We start from the raw sequence: 22060 nt of genomic DNA on the forward strand, positions 1-22060 counted from the left end.
CCAGCTGCCCCAAAGCCCTAAGGTCAGGCCCCGGTGGGATGTTGCAATATGCGCTTTACAAGAACATTGCATTCATATAATATCCAAGCAGGGAATATATTCAGTTCCAATAATCAACAGATTTTGATTGCATCATGCATGTGCCATGCCATGTGTTTATACAATTTGCAAAACTTCTAAATAAAAGTCAAAACATAAAAGCTGCGCAGAAGTAATAAGACACCAGATAATAATCACCAGATACTACACTCAAAGATAGGCGCAAAGGGATGTTTCCAAGCAGGTTTCAACCAGATGACTGGCATCTAGTGAGTAAGAGAAGGCAAAGCACGGGAAAAAGAAAACACCAGACATGCAAAATTTCATAGAAAACAACATTGGCTAGTACAATTCTAATCCAGTGCCGCTCCTTTAATACGCATGAATGGTAAATCACACCAGTTATTACAGTTAATAGCCTTACCAAAGTGCAGATGGTCGTAGTCTTCCCCGTTCCGGGCATGCCAACAATTAACGTATAATCCTTAGATAGGAGAACACGTTTCATGGCTTGTTTCTGAGGCTTATTAAGTCCTAGAAGAAGATAACATATTCAACATAGATTGCAACTTATCATCGAGGCTGCTGTGGCCATTTCACTAGTGAGGACGAGGCTGCTGTGGCCATTTCACTAGTGAGGACGAGGCTGTTGTGTCCATTTCATTAGTGAGGGCTAGGCTGCTGTGGATATTTCATTAGTGAGGGGTGGCTGCTGTGAACATTTCACTAGTGAGGGCGAGGCTGCAGCTATACCATTTTAATAAAGAGTAGCAGCTGCATTTTCTATTGTAGGCTTATACTCGAGTCAATAAATTTTCCCAGTTTTTTGCTGTAAATTTAGGTACCTCAGCTCATACTCAAGTATATATGGTAACTATTAAAAATTCCAAATCTCTAGCCTTGTGCATAAAGATAGGGTTTCACATACAACTGTGTGGTGTGTGCCATCTCGTTAGCTGCCAACAAAAGTGCAGTATTGCTGGCAAACCAAATCCCTCCTTGACCACGACTAGTCTTGCCATATCCAAATTAAGGGTGGTTAATGAACTACAATATCTGCATATCTCTACAGGATTCTGCATAGGTAAGATTCATGTGCAGTGTTGAAGCCAAAACATACATACGCGTGGATAAAGTATAAATGTACATGTACACAACCTACAAAAAGTGGCTTCAAAACTGCATTAAAAACCCAGAATGTAAAACCACAGCCTGGACCATCTACAGTAAAGACACAGGACTATACATTCCCTACGGCCATTACCTTTCAGTATGTTAGCTATAGTGTCCTTTGCATCAGAAGGTAAAACCTTGCTTAGATATTGGAGGAAGCCTGGTTTTTTAAAATCAATGATCAAATCTCTGAGCTTCTCACTGAAAAGGAGAGAAAATAAATGTCAGAATTGAAAATACTTATTGCATGAATACACAGAATCATCAACATCATCAATGTGAATGTCCTGGAAGAAACAAATCAGTGATGCTTGAGCTAACCTTCATACTATACATGTTTCAGTATTAACAAAAAACTTAGAAAAGTATTTTCGAGCTGAGGGTGACTTCACTATGTCCACGTGTTACATTTTATAGCAGGACCCTAGGGAGGTCAGAGTATTTAGTTTGGGGTGTTTTTAAGGGGTTGTCCCAAGTATGTACGTTATCCCTTATCCACAGTATAGAGGATAACAAGCTAATTGGTGGTCGACCCATCAGTTGAACCCTCACAGCACAGTCTATATACTTCATGTAGTTGTTTTTCTGCTGGATTCCACCATTTACTACATGCTCCAATGTTAGTCTGGATACACATCCTGCATGTAAGTTATGCAGTGTTCAGTGGATTTACATGGAGGAATCTCATTGGATTTGATGCTAAATTACTGAATTAGAACACGAGGGAAAGTGAGGGCAACCTCAATCGGACTCCACTTCAGGGTAAATACAAGCAGAAGTTATCCTCCGCCCACTTAACTGTGGAGAAAAAAATTTAGCTTAAGAACAGAAAATGCCTTAGTTTTTTGGGGGAAAAAGGGAGCAGAACATAATCTAGACATCACTATATTTTTAAAGAGTAAAGCACATATGACAACTTTGTAAAAATCTTTATAAAATCGGAATTACACTTCAAGTGCTTAACGTACATGTAAGCGATCCTGTGGGATGTGGTTAAAAGTTACAGCATGTAATAGGATGTCATTAAATATCAAAAAAGTTGCAACAAACCTTGCTGGAGAATTTTCCATCAGCTTGGATAGGTTTCCCAGGTGTGATTCCATGCCACCGCCTCCTTCCTCATGATCCAACCTAAATATGGTATTTTGAGGCATCTTGGCAAGATTTCTGTATAATATACATATTACAGTTGATCATACAATTTTGGCTATTTTATATAGTATATGACATATTAGTTCCACTTACCTATCCAAAATGCAGGTTATGTTGTTTTTGTTCACTTCTTTAATGTATCCAGTTGAGAGAGCAAGGAATTTCTTTTCCTCTCCACTAACGACAACTCTGTCTCCCGTCATAAGGTTTGTAGCTGGAATATCACCGCTCCGGCGCTGAAAGCAATGAAGATGTTGTACATCGCTAACGCTCTCCACACTTCCTACACGGATGAGATTTCCAACGCACTGCCCGTCCACTTCTCTGAAAGAAACACATAAAAGGGCTTGAAAAGACAAAATTGCTTTCATTCTAGAAATTTGCCTCCACGTACAGTGCGGTGCGAATAAAGTAAAGAAAACGATTTCTGGTTTATTAGAACAAATAAATACAAAATTATTTTCTACTACTGCATAAGAGAAGCCCGTGTGCAGCAGGACCAGGGACCATAAGGGTGAGGCCACACGTTGCGTTTTTGCACCGTTTTAAAGCATGCGTTTTCAGTCCGTTTAAAAACGTATGTATTTTTGAATGTTTACCATGTGTTTGGCTGGTTTTAATCTGTTTCACAACTGCTTACACTTCTAGAAATGAAGATAAACAGGTTCAAAGCAGCCAAACACATGGTAAACATCCAAAAACGAATGCATCTTTAACCCCTAGTTTTCCCCTGACACTAGTTTTCAGCTCGATTTTTCAAATCTGCCCTTGGTTATAACTTTGGAACACTTTAACATATCCAGGTGATTTTGAGAATGTTTTCTTGTGACACAAAGGGGCACATTTACTTACCCTTTCCTTTTGCGATCGGGAGGGGGGTCCAATGCACAGTGGGGACATTTACACGCCGCGGTCATGCTTGACCACAGCGTGTAAGGGGTTAAAAACTCTGATGCCGGGTGTTAGTGCCGGGTCTGGGCTGTGATATCACACCCCGACACCGGCTAAACCCGATGTCCTGAAATCTTCTTTTGACACGCCGCCGTAGAAAGGGGTCGCATCAGAAGAAGTACCGCCTGATAGGGCGGTCATTAAGGGGACTGAAACCACATGCTTTAAAATGGTCCAAAAATGTGACGTGTGGCATCACCCCAAGGCTGCCCTGCATTGCAGTCTTTGGTCACAGACTGAGCCGATGCCTGGAGTCAGAAGTCCATAATGGAGTATACGGTGCGTCACCTATGAGGTCGGCTATAAAATGGGAATTATTCTCACCGTTAATTCGGTTTCCATTAGTCCACCATGACGGCCCACCTGGAGGTTGACCCCTTGACCTCTGTAGGGACAGGAAGCAGAGAGGTTAAATCCCCCCCCCTTGCACTCACATACCAGTGTCTTCCAAATAATAACACCGGCAGTGGATGCAACCCCTTTATTGCATGTTAATTTCACATACACTATAATACAACAATATATCATTATAGCATAACAATATATATATACATATATTTCTAGGGGTGGGAAAAAATACATGGGCCGTCATGGTGGACTAATGGAAACCGAATTAACAGTGAGAATAATTCCCATTTTCCATATCGTCCCCCATGACGGCCCACCTGGAGATTTATCAAATAATTCCTTAGGGAGGGACTACAGCTTGCAAGACTTTTCTACCAAAGGCTAATTCTTTGGTATTCTGGACATTCAGTCTGTAATGTTTGGCAAAGGTCAATTGGCTCGACCAGGTGGCAGCCCTGCATATTTCCTCGATGGAAGCGCCCCTCTTTTCTGCCCATGTGGCAGCCATAGCTCTGGTTGAATGGGCTCTGACTCGCTCAGGAATAGTCAGATTCTGGGATTCATATGCTCCTTTGATGACCAGCTGAATCCATCTGGCGATAGAGGCTTTAGATGCCTTCTTTCCTTTGTTCTTGTTGCCGAACTGAAGGAGAATATTGGAATCTTGGCGCCATGATTCCGTGTTTTTTATATAATGTAGTAAGATTCTTCTCACATCCAAGGAATGCCAAGTAGCTTCTTTTGGAGATTTTGGATCCTGAAAAAACGATGGAAGGAAAATTTCTTGATTTCGATGAAACTCTGAAGAAACTTTGGGAACAAAAGTTTTATCAAGCCTTAAAGTAACTCTATCCTCAGAGATTCTCAAGTATGGCTCTCTAATTGACAACGCCTGAATCTCCCCTAACCTTCTAGCGGATGTTATAGCTATTAGGAAGGTCAATTTTTGGGTCAAGTCTTTTATGTTAGCATCTTCTATTGGCTCAAATGGTGGCCCAGTAAGGTAATTAAGTACTAAAGAAAGGTCCCATGATGGGATTTTTTTGTATATAATTTGGTCTCAGTCTGGATGTGGCTTTCACAAACCTGCTGATCCATCTGTTATCGGCCAAGGGATGATCAAAGAAAGCGCTTAGAGCTGAAATCTGGACTTTGAGGGTACTGGTCTTCAACCCTTTGTCAAATCCGGACTGCAGGAAGTCTAGGATTTGAGAGATATTCGGAGATGTTTGGTTAGGTTGACTTGAACCACAAAATGACATAAACTTTTTCCATATTTTATTATAAATAGCAAAGGTGACTGGTTTACGACTTGCTTTCATGGTGGTTATTACCTTGTCTGAAAGACCTCTGGACCTTAGTAATGACCTTTCAGGATCCAGGCCGAGAGACTGAGAGACCGTGGGTTTGGGTGATAGATGGGACCTTGGGATAGAAGATCTTCTCTGACAGGCAGAAGTATCGGTTCCGCTAGGGCCATTTCTTTTAGGGCTGGGAACCAGTTCTTTTTCGGCCAGTATGGCACTATTAGGATTACAGTAGCCTTGTTTATGCACCAGCCTAGTTGTTGCAGGGTAGTAATTGTCAGATTCCTGTGCTGTATAAGTTCCTGTTCTGTCTGACCAATTATCAGTAGGTCGTCCAGGTATGGAATCACCGCCACTTTCTTGGATCTCAAAAATGCCACTACTTCTATCATGATTTTTGAAAAGGTCCTTGGGGCAGACGAGATCCCGAACGGGAGAGCTTTGTACTGAAAACAAGCTGTGTTTCCCTCCGGAGTGACTACTGCAAATCTGAGGAATTTCTGAGATGGTGGATAGATTGGTACATGGTAGTATGCGTCCTTTAGGTCGATGGTAGATAAGAACGCATTTGGCGGAATTAATGGGGTGGCTGAGCATATAGTTTCCATCTTGAACCTCCTGTAAAGAATATGCTTGTTCAGATTTTTGAGATTGAAGATTAGACGGAATGTTCCATTTGGCTTGGTTATGAGAAATAAAGGAGAATAATGACCTTTCCCCTGTGATTGTCTGGGTACTGGAGATATCACATCCATGGTCTTCAGCTTCAGAACCTCCTGCCATAAGCTGGTGGTTAGTGATTGCGACGGCTGCTTTGTTATTATGAAGTTGTTGGGAGGAAGAGAAGTCAGTTCTAACTTGTAACCGTCTAGTAGAATCCCTAAGACCCATGGGTTTGAGGTTATTTGGGTCCAATGGTGACGGAAATGGAGCAGTCTTCCTCCCACTCTGGCGTCATTGTTTCCTAAAGTTAGATGTTGAGTTACTGGAGCTGAGTAGGAATCCTCTTCCTCTTCCTCTTCCACCTTTGGGATAACTCCATCTACCTTGTTTGCCTTTACCTCTGTACGGAAACTTCTTCTCTTTTGGGTCACGAAAGGATTGTTTCCTTTGACCTGTTCTCGTTTCAGGAAACCCTTTTTTACGATCCGCCGCTCTCTCCAGAATGGCGTCTAATTCTGCCCCAAATACATATTCACCCTGGAAGGGAAGACTACATAGTTTGGCTTTTGATCTGCAATCGCCACTCCACTGTCTTAACCAAATGGCACGTCTTACTGAATTTGACAAGGCACTTTCTTTTGCGCTGAATCTTACTCCCTCTGCCGAGGCATCCGCAATAAAGGCTGTAGCAGATTTTAACATAGGAATAGTATCCAGCAGCATCTCTCTTGAGGTGCCAGTTTTTATGTGGTTCTCTAATTCAGATAGCCAGAAAAAGAGAGTACGGGAAACAGAAGTCGTAGCTATATTCACCTTTAAATTAAGCATGGCGGCTTCCCATGCTTTTTTCAATAAACTATCAGCTTTTCTATCCATCGGGTCTTTAAGCTGAATGGCGTCTTCAAATGGAAGATCAGTCTTCTTCGTGATTTTAGTCACCTGGACATCTACTTTGGGTGTAGCATTCCAGTTCTTTACTTCCTCTTCATCAAATATCAGACGATTTTTGAAATCTTTAGAAACAGAAATTCTATTTTCAGGCTCTCTCCATTCCTCCAATATAAATTCCTTAAGTGTATTGTTTATTGGAAACACTCTTTTCTTTTCCGCTTTAAGTATGCCAAATAGTTCATCCTGTACAGATTTTGCCTCCTCAATGTCTTCAATTTTTAACGTATCTCTGACTGCTTTAAGTAATGCATCAAGATTTTCTGATGCGAATAGGTATTTCGACTCCATCTTAGTAGCCGCTATAGACTGAGAAACATCCATGTCTAAGGAAAAGGATGTACTAGCTTCCTCTGATTCAGCTTCAGACTCGGAATAGGACTCCATCACCCTGGGTCTCTTAGGTGGTACTATTTGGGGAATAATGGAAGCCACAGAAGCCGCCACAGATGTCTGGACTTCTCCCTTAATGAATGATCTCATCTCCTCCATAAAGGAGTATTTCTCTTCTTTGAGTAGACTGTCTAAACATTCTTTGCATACAGGTTTCTTGTAGTTACTTAAGAGCTTATTGAAACACATATTACATCTGCGTGATTGTGCCTTCTTTTTCTCTAGCTCTTTTGTTTTCTCCTTCTCTTTAGATTCCTACCAAAAAGAAGGAGAACAAAACCAGGTTTTGTAGACAGGCTACATGTAATGTGGAATTAAGAATCCTAAACATACTAGACACCCCGAAACCACTCACAGGAGCTATAGGCGGGGGGTCTGATACAATGATGTCCATTGCTGAGGACTCGGAGCTGCCAATTGTAATCTATGCATAAACATAACAAACGTTAGAATGTGCAATTACATAGCCGCAATACCATATAGATATATATATGTGCTCACAATGGCTGACCTTATTAGCGTACATAAACGTGAAGGCTCAGCTAGAAATCCAGGCACCAGATCTATATTCTAAAAAAAACAATGATTCTCCATTAAATTTATCTGAAGGAAAGCATACTCAATTATTAAGGTAATGTACCTGTTCCACGTAGCGTGCACGGCTGATGGCGACAGAAGCATAGACCTCAGATCAACGTGAGAGCCCGCTTGATATTTCAAACATACTCACGCCGGCTTCTCGTGTTCGCGATACGTCACTTCCGGTGCGACACTCTTTGGCCGGAAGTCGCCATCTTGGAACACCCGGAAGTGTTCCATTACACCTGCACGTGCCCGGGTGATGTTGGCTTCGCGGAGCCGTCAACAGAGCCGGTCGAAGGTCCCCTTCCAGGCAGGGGAAGGATGCGCTATGCACCGCTCACGGCCCGGGACCAGGTAGGATGTAGGGACACGTCCCGCACCTATACTCCCCCCTGACTGTCCCCCTGGAGGAGACGGGGAGAGCTCTCTCCACTCCCTGCCCTGTGTAGGGACAGGAAGACACTGGTATGTGAGTGCAAGGGGGGGGGGATTTAACCTCTCTGCTTCCTGTCCCTACAGAGGTCAAGGGGTCAACCTCCAGGTGGGCCGTCATGGGGGACGATATGGAAATATCCAATTACCTCCTATACAGCAAATAATAATCTAAGAGAATATACCTTGCAATAATTACCTTTCTTCAGCTGAAAGCATCCAGATATTTTTTCGACCCGTTTTTGATTCTTTAGATAAAGCTTCTAAAGCTAACATGAGGTACCACAGGCTAAAGTACTGTAGATGGGACAATCTCAGGTGTGCAGTCTCACTCTCAATAACCGGAAGCATTTCATTAGGAATGTAGAAACTATCGCTTTGCTGTTCTACGGACCTTAATAAAAAAGAATAAAAAGCATAACAAGAGCTTAGAGTGCAAGTCTACACCCATAACACATACAACTTTATTGAAAATATCAAAGCAACTACTATAGACTATGAATGTATTAAATTAAAGGGGTTGTCCACTTTCAGCAAATAATTGATTTGTGTAATGAAAAGTTAAATAATTTTCACATATATATACTTCTATAGCAAATTCTGTTTTCTAGATCTCTGCTTGCTGCCTTTCAACATGAAGCTTCATTGCTTACATCCCGTGGATAAAACCAACCCCTGGTCAAGTGATGTCACACAGGTGCACAGCTCGTTATATCCCTGGCACCTGATGTCACACAGGTGCAAGGCTCATTATATCCCTGGTCATGTGATGTCACACAGGTGCAAGGCTCCTGCAAGGTGGAAGTGACTGGCTGGAAGCAAAACGCGTGGAGTAAATATAGCGCTAGGACTCCAAGTGGGCGGAGCTTAAGGGCTAAATTCTGGGACTGCATAGAGTAGGTGCACCCCATGTCTGGACTCCGGTGAGTGGGGTTCGTAACAATGTTATACAAGTTTGATATAGAGATTATCAGTTACACTTTCTCTGCTTTGGTACCACCGAAGTAGGTCGGCCCACAATAGCCAGCCCAGAATTATAACCTTGGAAGTACATGCTCGTCTCCCAAACCCTCTGTAGGGCCGTGTGATAATTTTCATCTCCATTATCTTATATGCGAATGTGGGAGAGTATATTGCATACTTTGTACGCTAGTTGTAGGACCCAGAATTCTATCCAATGCCTGCTAATAATAATGTCGATTATATCACATAAGTTTTGTTTCATCAAGAGAAAAACCTAATAAAAATTAGTGGACAAGTCCTTTAACCTTGTACATAATGCACCCTTAGTATTTACATATTACATTATACGTTTCTACTTTTCACTGCTCAATCTTCCTACTGACAATCATGGATCACACACATCACATCACATCACAAGACATATTTAGGGAAGATGTCCCAAAACCTATGCTACAAGTCTGCTATTCTGGTCTTACAGTACCCCCCCCCCCCCCCATACCTGCTGTATAGGGCACAGTTCCGCAGCTGAGAACAAAATTTACAAGCTTGTCTGTCAGCAATAAGCGGTGGCAGGGGGGCAAGTTTAAATTCTTTGGTCCCGTTGTCCGATTTTTGTACCACGTTTGCTAGATAAAATGACAATTCGTTTCTTATTTTCAATAATTCTGGGTAAAAAAAAATTTATATATCATTAAAAAAAAATAAAATAAAATAACCAGGAGGTAATATAATATATATATTATATATATGTGTGTATTTTACCTTCATTAAAAAAAATCTAGATATACAGCAGTTATTTTAAACAATTTTAGCAAACAATTCTGCAATAACAATGGTGTAAGGTTTAACCCCTTAACAGCGAAATCACTTTTCACCTTCCTGACACGGCCCATTTTTTCAAATCTGCCCTGTGTCACTATAAGTGGTTATAACTTTGGAACGCTTTAACATATCCAAGTGATTTTAAAATAGTTTTCTCGTGACACTTTGTACTTCATGTTAGTTGAAAAATTTTGGTGGTATGTGTTGTGTTTATTTATGAGAAAATCAGATATTTGGTGAAAATTTTGAAAAATTCTCAATTTTCAAACTTCAAAATGTTCTACTTTTTCCACACAGTCATAACAGCAAAAATACTTAATAACTAACATTCACCGAATGTCTTCTTTATGTGGACATGGTTTTTTATGCATAGTCTTATTTTTGTAGGACATTATGGGGCTTTGAACGTTAGGTGCGATGTTTCACATTTTCATAAAAAACGCAAAATCCTGCTATTGAGGGACCTGCTCAGGTTTCAAGTCACTTTGAGAGACCTAAATAAAAGTAAAACACTATAAGTTACCCCATTATAGAAACTACACCCCTCAACGTACGCAAAACAAGTTTTATGAAGTTTGTTAACCCTTTAATTGTTTTACAGGGGTTAAAACAAAATTGGATGCAATTTTGAAAGTAAAATTTTTTTGGCTAAATTAATGTGTTTTTCAAAAAATGTACAAATTCTCATTGGATAAAATACCAAAACGCTCCACAAAATTTGATACCCAATCCCTCCCGTGTATAACAATACCCAAAGCTGCGCCATTCAGAGCAGATTATGCATTGTCACTTTTCATTGGCTATACAATCTTTATTTTTTTGGCAATTTGGACATATAACCTTTTTTTTTTTGCGACATGAGATGCACTTTACAAATATTTCATTTTAGTAGGTCATTAGCTTATTGATGAGATTTTATTAACTCTTGAATGTATGGGTGAAAAGAAAATTGTCAATTTTGGTTTCCTTTCTTTTTGTATATTTTGGGGGTCGTACACCATACACTAAAATACGATATTATCTTTATTCTATAGATCACTATGATTACAGTGATACCTCATTTATATGGTTTTTCATTTATTTTTACAATTTTACTGGAAAAAAAACTAATATAGAGGAAATCTCATTTGTTTTTGCATTGCCATCTTTTTGGAGATATAACTTTAATAGTTTTTGGTTGACAGATCTGGTTTAGGGCTTTCTTTTTACGTGTTGAGTTGTCCTTTCAAGTGGTACCATTTTGGCGCACAAAACGTTTTTTGATCACCTTTTAGAACATTTTTGTGAAGAGATTTTATGAAAAATGTACATTTTTGGCGAGTTTTTCTCGTTTTGTTTTTACGGCGTTCACCGAGTGGGTCCAATAATGTTTCTGAGTTATTGTACAGATTGTTACGGATGCGGCAATACCAAATATGTGGGGGGTGTTGCCGATTTTGTGTTTTTTTTTTTACTTTATTAAATGTGTATAGGGAATGTTTGGGTTTAGGGGACTTTAACTGTATTTAATTAATTATTTTTATTAAAAAAGTTTTTATTTAATGTTTTTAACTTTTTTTTATTTTACAGGTTGGCTTGAACAAGCGATCCACTGATCTCTTGTTCAAGCTCTTCTTCACCTTACACAGTGTAATACAGATGTATTACACTGTGTAATGTAACACACTGAGCATGCTACCCGGCTACCTGGCTCCCGGAAGAGGAACGCGCAGCCCCGGGACACTGGCAGTCCGGGGCTGCAATCAGAGCAGCAATTCTTGTTAAATGCCCCTTGCACGCCGCGGTCAGCGCGACCGCGGATGTCAGAGGCGGGTGTCAGCTATAATATATAGCCGACACCCGCAGCTTCTGCCGCCGGTTCCGTTCAGGAACGCACCTCCCACGATGCAGTACTATTAGGTCAAATGTCGGTAAGGGGTTAATAATTAAGTGGGGCTTTTACCCATCTGCAAGCTGTGAATTTCCAATCTACTTTCAAAATTAACATTAAACTGTTCCACTCACTTTTAAAAGTATATAAAAAGTCACCTGGCTCCCTTACAGCAAATTACATAGAGTAACAGGGGGGTCTGTTATAAGGCTGCAATCTTCATCATTATCTGCTCTCTGCTCTTATATCTCTACCTCCTGCTCCCCTCTCCCCCATGCAAACTTCAGATGACTCTGTGCTGCAAGTAAATCTCTTGTCAGCTTATGTCTGCATGAGGGGAGATGGTGGGGGAGGGGGGCAGGTGTGATTTAAGGAAGAAGTAGAGTTGTGAGTAGTGTGCAGATAATGATGACAACGCTTTGACTCAATGCGGATTGCTGGTAGAGAGCCAGGTAAACATTTATCAGCTTTTAGTGAGTGGAAACAGTAATGTTAATTATAAAAGAAGATTGTCTCCACATCCTCCATCAAGAAAGGTTTGCTACGCCATATTTTGATGTCAGCTCAAACTATGATCCCCCGACACTAGAGGAGCCCTCAGCCCCCTTCTGTGGTCAAGTGGATCCAGGAAATTAGACATATTCAAAGGATGGAGGAATTGGTGGCCGACGACCCCAATAAAACGATTTGTGGATTCCTTGGGAGACTTTCCAGGACCTATTTGTTTTATTTTGGATCTCTTTGAGCACAACTACACTTGTTAGGACTAAACCCTTACCGCTCTCCTTTCCTGGCTTTCCCCTAGCCCTTCCGCCCCCATTATCTTTTATTTGCTACCCTCCGGTAGTAATCTTCTGCTAGAAAGTTGCATACTAGCGATTCTTTTAGATACCATATCCTACAGTTTTAGCGCGGTTGCCTCATTTTGACTTTTAGGGTGCAATCACATGTGCGTTAATGCGATGTTAACAATGCATTAACGCATGCGTTTTGTAAACGGAAGTGTTAACAGCTGTTTAATTAGGCAAATCTCTCTTCAGATTTTGCAATGCGTTTTATAACGCATGCGTTAAACGCAACGTTTGACCGCACCCTAAATGATTCTATACTTAATCTTCTTAACTAATAAACTTCAGATGAAGCATAAAAGAAGATTGTAAATTCGTATTAGGCTTTGGGAACCAGTCCCATAGTGAAAATGAGAAATCCTGACGACAGATTTGATTTAATAATTCCTTTATATAGCGCACACAGATTATGCAGCGCTGCACAGAGCTTTCCAAGTCAGTCCTTGTCACAGATGGGGCTCACAATCTAATCCATTTAAACAGCAGTAGTTTGTAATTCTCATGCTAGGAGGTCACAGTCCTGGAGCCGGCTGTTCACCTTCCGTTGTTTATAGAGATCCACATACAGAAGGATAGTTCCCGTTATTTACAGAGGTAAAAATAACCTGGAATGCCGAACTATTTTTTTTTCCACTATAAATAACAGAAAGCATCATAGAAGATGGCAAGATTTCCAAAGTAAATTTACCAACTTGAAAGACATCATCTTTTTGTTAGAAAGGGTCACAGGTTAAAAAGGTTTTCCAAAATTAAAGTTGATAATTTGCTTAGTTAATTACAAAACACAAGATTGAGGTTTTAAAGATCATACATTGAAAAATCCAACGTCAGGCGTAAAACAAACCTCTTTTGTCCAGGCGGTTTGCAGGCACCGTGTACATGTTTCCGGTCTTCAGATATAGGAGCAAACCTGCCTCGGGATCATCTCTCCTTTCCTGACTTAACAAAGTATATAAAATAACCTGTAAACAAAAAACAAAGACAATCATGAACATATACTCAAGTATAAGCAGAGTTTTTCAGAACAAATTTGTGTTCAAAAACCCTAACTCGGCTTATACTCGGGCCGGGCAGGCTGCAGGCCACAGGGGGGCCGGGCAGGCTGCAGGCCACAGGGGGGCCGGGCAGGCTGCAGGCCACAGGGGGGCCGGGCAGGCTGCAGGCCACAGGGGGGCCGGGCAGGCTGCAGGCCACAGGGGGGCCGGGCAGGCTGCAGGCCACAGGGGGGCCGGGCAGGCTGCATGCCACAGGGGGGCCGGGCAGGCTGCGACCAATGCATTTTCCAACCCTTTTTAACTGTGCATACTCACTCACCTGACTCCTATGCTCTATGGAGTTTGATTCTTTACCAGTTTTTAGTTCCAGGGGCATGGTTTTTACAACTTTTGATTTCTGATGTATTTTCACCTTGGCTGTTACATCAATCTTTCCCTTTAGCCCAAATCTAGGAGACCAAACGTTTTCCTCAATGTCCAGAAATTCTGACACCTGAACAGCTCTTGTATCTGTAATATTTCTAAAATAAAAATTTAATTTTAAAACAGGAAATAGATAAATCTTCATTTCTAATATAGTTTACATCTTATGAAGTTTCATCGCTGCATATCCAGTGGGGTCTCGAAGACTAGGACCCCCAACAATTGTGAGAATAAGGCTGTAACAAGTGGTGCTCAAAAAAAGGTAAACAGAGAGGAAATTGCGCTGCGTAGCGCAAGTTTACCCTATATATAACAGGGGTGTCAATTAGTATGGATTGATACTAACCTTATGGAGTTGTGCTGGGATACAGGCACAACTCTGTTATACATCTGTAGGGTATATAACCACTGGCTTGTCTTAGCCCTTGTAGAGAGCGCTCACACTATGAACTTGCGCTTAATCTCAAGGATGTTGATTCGGAAGAATATTCCCCAAAATGAAGACTTATAGGAAGGAGCAGGTACTATGCAAGTGTATCATGTTTGGGCATTTATTAGGTAAAAACTTGACAAAGCGTTGGCACATACTGCCAGTGGTGCTTCATCAGGTCTAATGGTTGTAAAAGGGGGTTTTATATATTAGGTTAAATATGTTCCTTAATATATGAAACCCCTGAAGTAACCAGAAGACCTCATGAAGCCCCCTGGCAGTGGTGGGAAATGCGTTGTCAAGTTTTTATCCAATAAATGACTAAACACAATACACTTGTATAGTACCTGCGCCTTCCTATACGTCTACTTTTTGGGGAATATTCTTCCGAATCGACCTCTTTTGGTTTAAGTACGGGATAAGACTGTGATACAGTTTCCCTGCACAAAAGGTTAACTGGGATCAGTTAGAGTCACAAAGGTCAGATTATATTGCTAATTGAAAGATCACCAAGAGATGCTAGAAAATTCATTATTTTGGCAGATGCCTCAAGTGTTGCCAATTTGGGTAAACCCAGTAACTTAAAGGACATCTACCGGCAGGATGAAAGACTGTATACAAATGAGCTCGAGGGGGTCCAGGCTCCATTAACCCCTATGGAGACTCTCGGGCTCATTTGCATACAGTCCTTCATCCTGGTGGTTCATATCCTTTAAGTTATTGGGTTTACCCACCAACCTTAGGAAACTTTTTACAATGGATTTTGCATTGCAACAGATAGCAAAAAAGCAAGACTGAACAGAACTGTAACACCTAGTGGTAAATATTCTTTGTGGTCTTACAAGCCAAACGGCCGATTAGTTTGGGTCACAGAAGTCATGTAGTCATTTGTCCACTTCTGTATTGATGGAAGGTATTCCTTAATCTCATGCAAAATATCCGCTTGGTTTAAGTTCAATTGGTACCTGACAGAAAAAAGGGACATTATTAGCTATGAACAAAGTAACTTTCCAAGGTAAGCGTACCCATGTATCTGCATTGTAGAAGGAAATTGGTAATTGCTTATGCATCTTTCTCTGTGTCAAAATTGGCCACTTGTTATAGTACAGGGATTTGATAAGCTACTTACATTTCTTTCAGATACTTTGGTCCATAGACGCTCTGGTTTGCGAGGTTTTGCAAAACATCCCCATCAAACCCACATGATGTAGCTTTCTGGAAAACGTCGTGTAACATTGTTCCGATCAACATTTGCCTTGAACCTTTATCACAAACCTAAAACCCAATCAGCACAGATTTATCATTGTATAACAGCAAAGGGGAAACCCTTCCAGAAAATGTAATAATCTACAATATTCTTATAATGAACAATATTAGGTCATCCCAGCAAGAAAACATGGTAGATGGGATGTCTGACAACGTTTCATTGATTACAAGAAAACATCAGGAAATCAGGAAGGGGGGGGGGGAGAGTTGTTGTTGCTAAAAAGGCAATGTAAAGTTTTATTAGGGTTTTCCCACGGGTCTAATTACTGATCAGTGGGCATCTCTGTGCTGAGAACCCCACAGATCACGAAAACGAGGTGTCCAATGGGTTCCAAAGTACCTCCATGGGTCCCTTCATTGCTCCATCAGACTAATGGAGCAGACGGCCGTGCACGACCGTTCTGCTGCATTAATCTCTATGGAGCTGACGGAAATTGCTGAGCGCTGTGTATTGGACCCCTCGTTCTCGCGATCTGTGGGGGTCTCAGCACCGAAACCCCCACTGATCAGCAAGTTAGTCCATATCCCGTGGATAGGGACTAACTTGCATTTGTGGGAAACCCCCTTTAAATTAACTAGACATTGGTCACTTCATTTTGCATTTTTATTCTCTTAAAAGGATTGTTCAGGAATTAACATTGACGACTCAAAGTTCCCCTAACATCTATTGTGGGGGTTAGAGGGGAACCCTATAAAATTCCAAAAGACTTTGCATAAAATAAAGTTTAGCAGATTTTTCATGGGGAAACTGATTTTAACAGGAAGGAGCCAAGTGAGTGGAAAAATATGAACTTTCCTCCGATTAAAAATTAATTACAAAAGTTCCTTAGATCTATTTGTACTTTTCAGCCGCTTGGGTTTGTGAGTGGACCCATCATTATACAAAGTCAGGAGATGATGGATTTGTAGACTGCGTGAGAAGTGAAAACTGAGCTGCAGATGATGCACAACCAGAGCCATTTGCTTTGGACTCCATCAATGTCTAGTGCTGGGCAGACCACTACAACTAGTAACTGCAGCGTTCTCGGATCCCTGAAATCAACATTCTGCGGATAAAAAAAACCCTCAGCTTTGAGCTTTTATCTCAGTATGGAGATGGGAATTGTACAAATCCCTTTCACTCTGCTACTATTGTAACTTACAGACAATTCTGCAGCAGGTAACGCAGTGACATGTGCCAGGTCTATTCTGGCTCAAATTGTTTGGCAGCTTTTACTAGAAATTCAGAATTATCTGAAAAATGGAAAGGGAATATAAAAGGAAAATCTTAAATGCCTCCTCACTAAATTCACTCCTCCTTTGGCTCATAAACTTCAGTAAAAGCTGCCCAATAATGAACAACAACTAAGGGCGAACTCAGTAATGAGCTTATTTTTTGGCATTCATGCACATAATGAAACAGACCTTAAATTTCTCACTCAGCACGGATCTCCGTAAGCAGCGAATACCATTGGCTATGCTGGTCCCAGAGATGAGAAGATCAGGGAACAGAATCATATATCCGGAATCCTTGTCTATGGTCCATGTATTTGGAGGTTTCACGTTACCCTCCAGATGAATAAGGTCTCCTGGTTTCACTTGTAGTCCAACCCTGCATGAACAGAAGATCCAAAAATTAATAAGACGTCCATGGATATCTTATAGTCACAAAAAACGAATTCATAGTCCTTAGTAAAGTTGCTATGCAGAGAGCGCTGATACTCTGATATAAGGTGCTCCACTAACTCCATCAGGTGAATGAGGTGGCGAGCGCCCGGATTACCTACTGCTACAATAATACGGGGGAAAACTGGCCGCCAATCTCGCAATAAATTTCATTGGTCATTAGCACTGAGCAATAAAATTGGATAAGTTGTTTGTTAACAATTTAGCTTTTGTTCATTTTTGTGAAACCAATATTAGCCAAATTCCGGAGTCAACATCTCAACTGAGAGTTCAAAGTTCCAGTTTGCGCCTTGACCAATGACTCAGGATCTCCCACCTTATGCCGGCATAAAGGTGGTGGAAGCCGAGGAGACATGGGCTGGGGCACGGGCGGCAAATTTAAATCTGATGAGAAACTGAGCGGAAAGGTAGAGAATTGTGCACTATTAGGCCTCTTTCACACTTGCGCTGCGGATTACTTCCATGTGCAATATGTGAAAAACTGACATTTTCTCTTCCATTCTTAGGCTACATTCACACGACCGTATGATTTCTCCAGTCCCATATTTACAGGCCGTATGAGCCCTTATATACGTGACGTTTTTCATCCGTATGCAGCACGTATGTAACCCGGAACTGAAATACGGGAGAAAATAGGACATGCTCTATATTTTTATACGGCCAGTATACGGTACGGTACGGAACGGAGTTAACAACGGCAATATAAATGGTCAGACGTATTGTCCATTGAAATGAATGTGGCCGTATGTAATCCGTAAAACAACGGTACGGTACGGATACGGCTGTTTTCATACGTCCGTGTGAATGTAGCCTTAGTCAGTTTTTGCTAGAAGTCATTAGCATTTTTTATGTTTGTGTTTTTACTGCATTTCCAGTGCATTTTTCATGCGTTTCAAATCACATGATTCTTTAATTGGTAGCCACATGCCACTTCCTGATATTTTTACATCACCTTAGCACTCATTAAAAAACCCATTGCACTTGCATGTGTCTCAGAGTGCAATGCATTTTTGGTGCGTCTCCATAGTCTTGCTGAGATTTTAACGGGGGGAAAAAAATGCAAGTTTAACAAATCCCATTAAATACAATGGGGGCTCATTTACTAAGGGTCCGGATCGCGCGAATCCGTCGGGTATCCCAATGATTTCCAATTTACGCCAAATTCCACCGGGATTGCATGCGACGGAAATCGGGGGGCGTGGCCGCCGGAAAACCCGACGGATTCGGAAAAACCGCGGAAAAACCTGCACCAAGAAATAGAAGGTGAACTCCAGCGGACCTTGGCGCAACAGCGACACCTAGTGGATATCGGCACACGGACCTTAGCGAATCCCGGCCGGACCCAAATCAGCTTCGAAAAACCCGCCGCTGGATCGTGACTGGACCGGGTAAATCTGCCCCAATGGGTAAGAGTGCAATGCGAGTTTTCCACGTGTAACACATACATGAAGAACGCAAGTGCGAAAGGGGCCGTGCTGCAGCGAATAACCAAGACGTTATCTCAGCGCTTGACCATCAAGCCAATTGCCCACGAGAAGAAACTCGCTCCTTGAACATGCAGGATTTCCCAAATGTTCAGTCTGGAAAAACCTGCAAGCACACCAAGTTTCTTGGACTGAACTTGGTCGTGGACAACCAGAAACAAGAATATGAACCAATTCTGGTTTCCTTGGACTAGCAAAAACCAGACAAACAAATGAAAAGAAAGAACTGACTAAGGGGGCATGCACACAAATGTATGGGGAACACATGAGGCCGCATATCCGTCCCTTATAGTTGTCTATGGCGCCTGGACTCAGTACAGTGAGCACCACCGTGCCGTGGCCACATGAAAGATAGCGCTTGTTCTATCATTTGGCTGTCAGTCACTATTCTCTATGGAGCGGGGAGGGGTTTCTCATCTTCTTCACCGTGTCCGACGTGTACCCGCCGAGCCGTAGCCTTGTGGGCACACGTTTTTGTGCATGCACCCTAAGGGCTAAAACACACAGCTGTGATTGCCTGTGAATCAGGGACCGGCCACAGTGCCAAAGATGGGACTCCTTGCATCATAGCGATATATGGAGGAGTCCCTTCTTCAATGCAAAACAACAGGGCTGATAATGTAACGACAATTACAGTGAAGAAGAAGGGGCTTCTGTCCTTGGTACAGTGTTCAGTCCAGGCGCTGCACAGTTCGAGTTCATTTCAGCCCTCAGGGGCGTAGAGCTTATTACCATTCAGTAATGCTATATATATATATATATATATATATATATATATATATATATATATATATATATATATATATATATATTATCTGTACCAGTCATCCTTTAGAATGCAGTATATATATATATATATATATATATAATATCTGTACCAGTCATCCTTTAGAATGCAGAGTTCTGTGTCTTCTCCCTCCGGCTGGGCTGTAATGGTCAGGTGTTTCTCCTCTCTGGGTGCATACACCTCCTTCACATCCAGAACACAGTATCTGTTGTACAGGCCTCTGCATAACTTGGTACGCGGAATTATTTTCTTAGGCGGCCTGCTGGGGAGGAAAACAAAAAGGTATTCAGTTTTTTCCCCTACAAATACATTCCTAGATATATTAATTTATTTTTTTTTTATGTTAAGGGGCCAACAACCAGGCCCGATTTCGTTTTGGAGTTTTCATTTTTCCCTCCCCACCTTCAAAAATCTATAACTTAAATTATTCCATGTAAAGTGACGGCTTGTTTTCTGTGTAACAAATTGCACTTCATAGTGACAGTATTTAATATTCCATGCCGTGTACTGGGAAGCGGGAAAAAATCCAAATGCAGTAAAATTGGTGAAAAAACAAATTTGCGCCATGTCCTTGAGGCTTTAAAGGCTTTCACTGTGACATTTCTCCTTTATTCTTTCGGTCGTTGCAATCAATGGGATCCCAAATTACAAAAATTGAAAACCTCCAGTGCAAAAAAAAATACCGTATTTTTCGGACTATAAAGGTGTTACACTGTCTCCCCTCTACTCCTTCAGAATTTAGCCTCCTTCATGTACCCAATGTAATCTCATTACAGCAGAGAAAGTTTCCCTTCTGCCCTTTTTGTATAGCTTGCTATTGCCTCCAAGACTGGAGTCCCCTAGGGGACAGAAATAAGTTATTAAAAGATATCAGCTCCTCTTCCTCCAGGATGTGTCCATGTCTGAACCCTTGCAAACTCACTTCAGAGCACCAGACATCTCTCCATCTCAGTCATGTTATCCGTCCCTTTCCGAGGATCACCATCTTTCCACGCACAGCCATGGTCATTGGGGGGAAAGTGGCGTTTTGGACGCTTTTTAAAAAAAATTATTTATATATCATACAACAAACAAAGTAGAAACACAAAACCTATAAACCGCTCCACAAAGTCCATTATTTCAGTGAAAACATAGCACCCAAGAACAAAGTATGTACAGGCGGTCCCCTACTTAAGAACACTCGACTTACATACGACCCCTAGTTACAAACGGACCTCTGGATATTGGTAATTTATTGTACTTTAGTCCTAGGCTACAATAAACAGCTGTAACAGTTATCACAGGTGTCTGTAATGAAGCTTTAGTGTTGATCCTGGATCTTATGACAACCCAACATTTTTAAAATCCAATTGTCACAGAGACCAAAAAAGTTCTGGCTGGGATTACAATGATAAAATATACAGTTCCGACTTACATACAAATTCAACTTAAGAACAAACCTACAGTCCCTATCTTGTATGTAACCCGGGGACTGCCTGTAGATCTTAGTTATTTTAGCAGTATCAGACCATACCCCTCTTGGGGTAAGAGGATGATGAAGGATAGGCAGGGGGGGAAAAAAAATATGAAACAGAAAAAAAAATAAGATGAGTTGCCCAGAGAGGTCAAGGATCTCCTCGCTGTCCCCGTCAGCCTCCACCGAATCAGATGTCCCTGTACGCTGGGGAGTTCTGGAATACAAGCCAAAGGGTCCATGCGAATGTTATGCCAATTATGGAGGGAGGCAGCAAGATCTTCCACTTTTTTGACCCAGTGGGTCAGAGATGGTGGGTGTGGGGATTTCCAGGAAGCTGCGTCTAGATGCCATGAGATGGCCTTACTGTAGGCCACTGTCATGTACTCAGAGCAATGGAATAAATAGGAGGCTGGTGTGTAAGGCAGTTGCACCCCAATTACCGAAGCCATAGTCTCATGTGCCCCCTCCCAGAATTCTTTTAATTTCCGACACTCCAAAAAAAAAAATAAAAATATATATATATATATATATATATATATATATATATATATATATATATATATATATATGTAAAGGGTATCTTTAGCTTCCCCACACTGCCAACAGAGGGTGGAGGGAAACATGCTGCGCAATCTAGGTACCACCATGTCAGGATCTTGTATCCCAATTTCTGGTACCGACTACAATCGAAGATTTGTGGGTAAATTCAAAAAAGTCTACTTTTATCTTGCTCAGAGAAAGTTGTGCCGAAATCTCTTTCCTATTTGCTCAAAAGGGGAGGGGGTTCAAAATCCCTAGGTGCAAAATGATGACAGTGGACGGCGTAATGCGCCCAGGCCTGTGCACGCCTGTTCAAAGGGTATCAGTTGTCTGTCATCATCTACCTCGTTAGCTAATTACTAAAGGAAATGGGAAATCTGCATCACCGGCCAAGGGTCCAGTCTTACTGGGTCCTCTATGGATAGTAGTGTTGCATGAGACAGCCATCTACCCTGCAATCTGAAGTTTGTTGCCCTTAAATGGCCATCTTGGAAGGCCAGATCTCCGAGTATTAGTTGAAGGG

The 22060-nt window shown here is 41.5% G+C and overlaps 1 protein-coding gene across 3 annotated transcripts in view; it reads right to left on the reverse strand.

The window, feature by feature from the left end:
• Positions 1 to 22060, reverse strand: part of DNA2 (DNA replication helicase/nuclease 2) — a 38003-nt gene that overhangs the window by 14287 nt on the left and 1656 nt on the right. Inside the window, exons 2-13 of one of the 3 annotated variants that reach the window (XM_072129582.1) lie at positions 19633 to 19800; positions 17010 to 17196; positions 15469 to 15614; positions 15182 to 15304; positions 13806 to 14007; positions 13336 to 13453; positions 9451 to 9616; positions 8188 to 8382; positions 2458 to 2688; positions 2263 to 2379; positions 1304 to 1413; positions 464 to 573 (exon numbers count right to left, since the gene is read on the reverse strand). In XM_072129582.1, the coding sequence (XP_071985683.1) occupies positions 464 to 573; positions 1304 to 1413; positions 2263 to 2379; positions 2458 to 2688; positions 8188 to 8382; positions 9451 to 9616; positions 13336 to 13453; positions 13806 to 14007; positions 15182 to 15304; positions 15469 to 15614; positions 17010 to 17196; positions 19633 to 19800 (1873 nt within the window). Of the gene's footprint in view, positions 1 to 463; positions 574 to 1303; positions 1414 to 2262; positions 2380 to 2457; positions 2689 to 8187; positions 8383 to 9450; positions 9617 to 13335; positions 13454 to 13805; positions 14008 to 15181; positions 15305 to 15468; positions 15615 to 17009; positions 17197 to 19632; positions 19804 to 22060 lie in introns of all 3 variants that reach the window. The other 2 variants (XM_072129581.1, XM_072129583.1) reach the window with 2 other exon arrangements.

The sequence above is a fragment of the Engystomops pustulosus genome, chromosome 11 (genome assembly GCF_040894005.1).
Source record: "Engystomops pustulosus chromosome 11, aEngPut4.maternal, whole genome shotgun sequence".
Classification (NCBI taxonomy): Eukaryota; Metazoa; Chordata; class Amphibia; order Anura; family Leptodactylidae; genus Engystomops; species Engystomops pustulosus.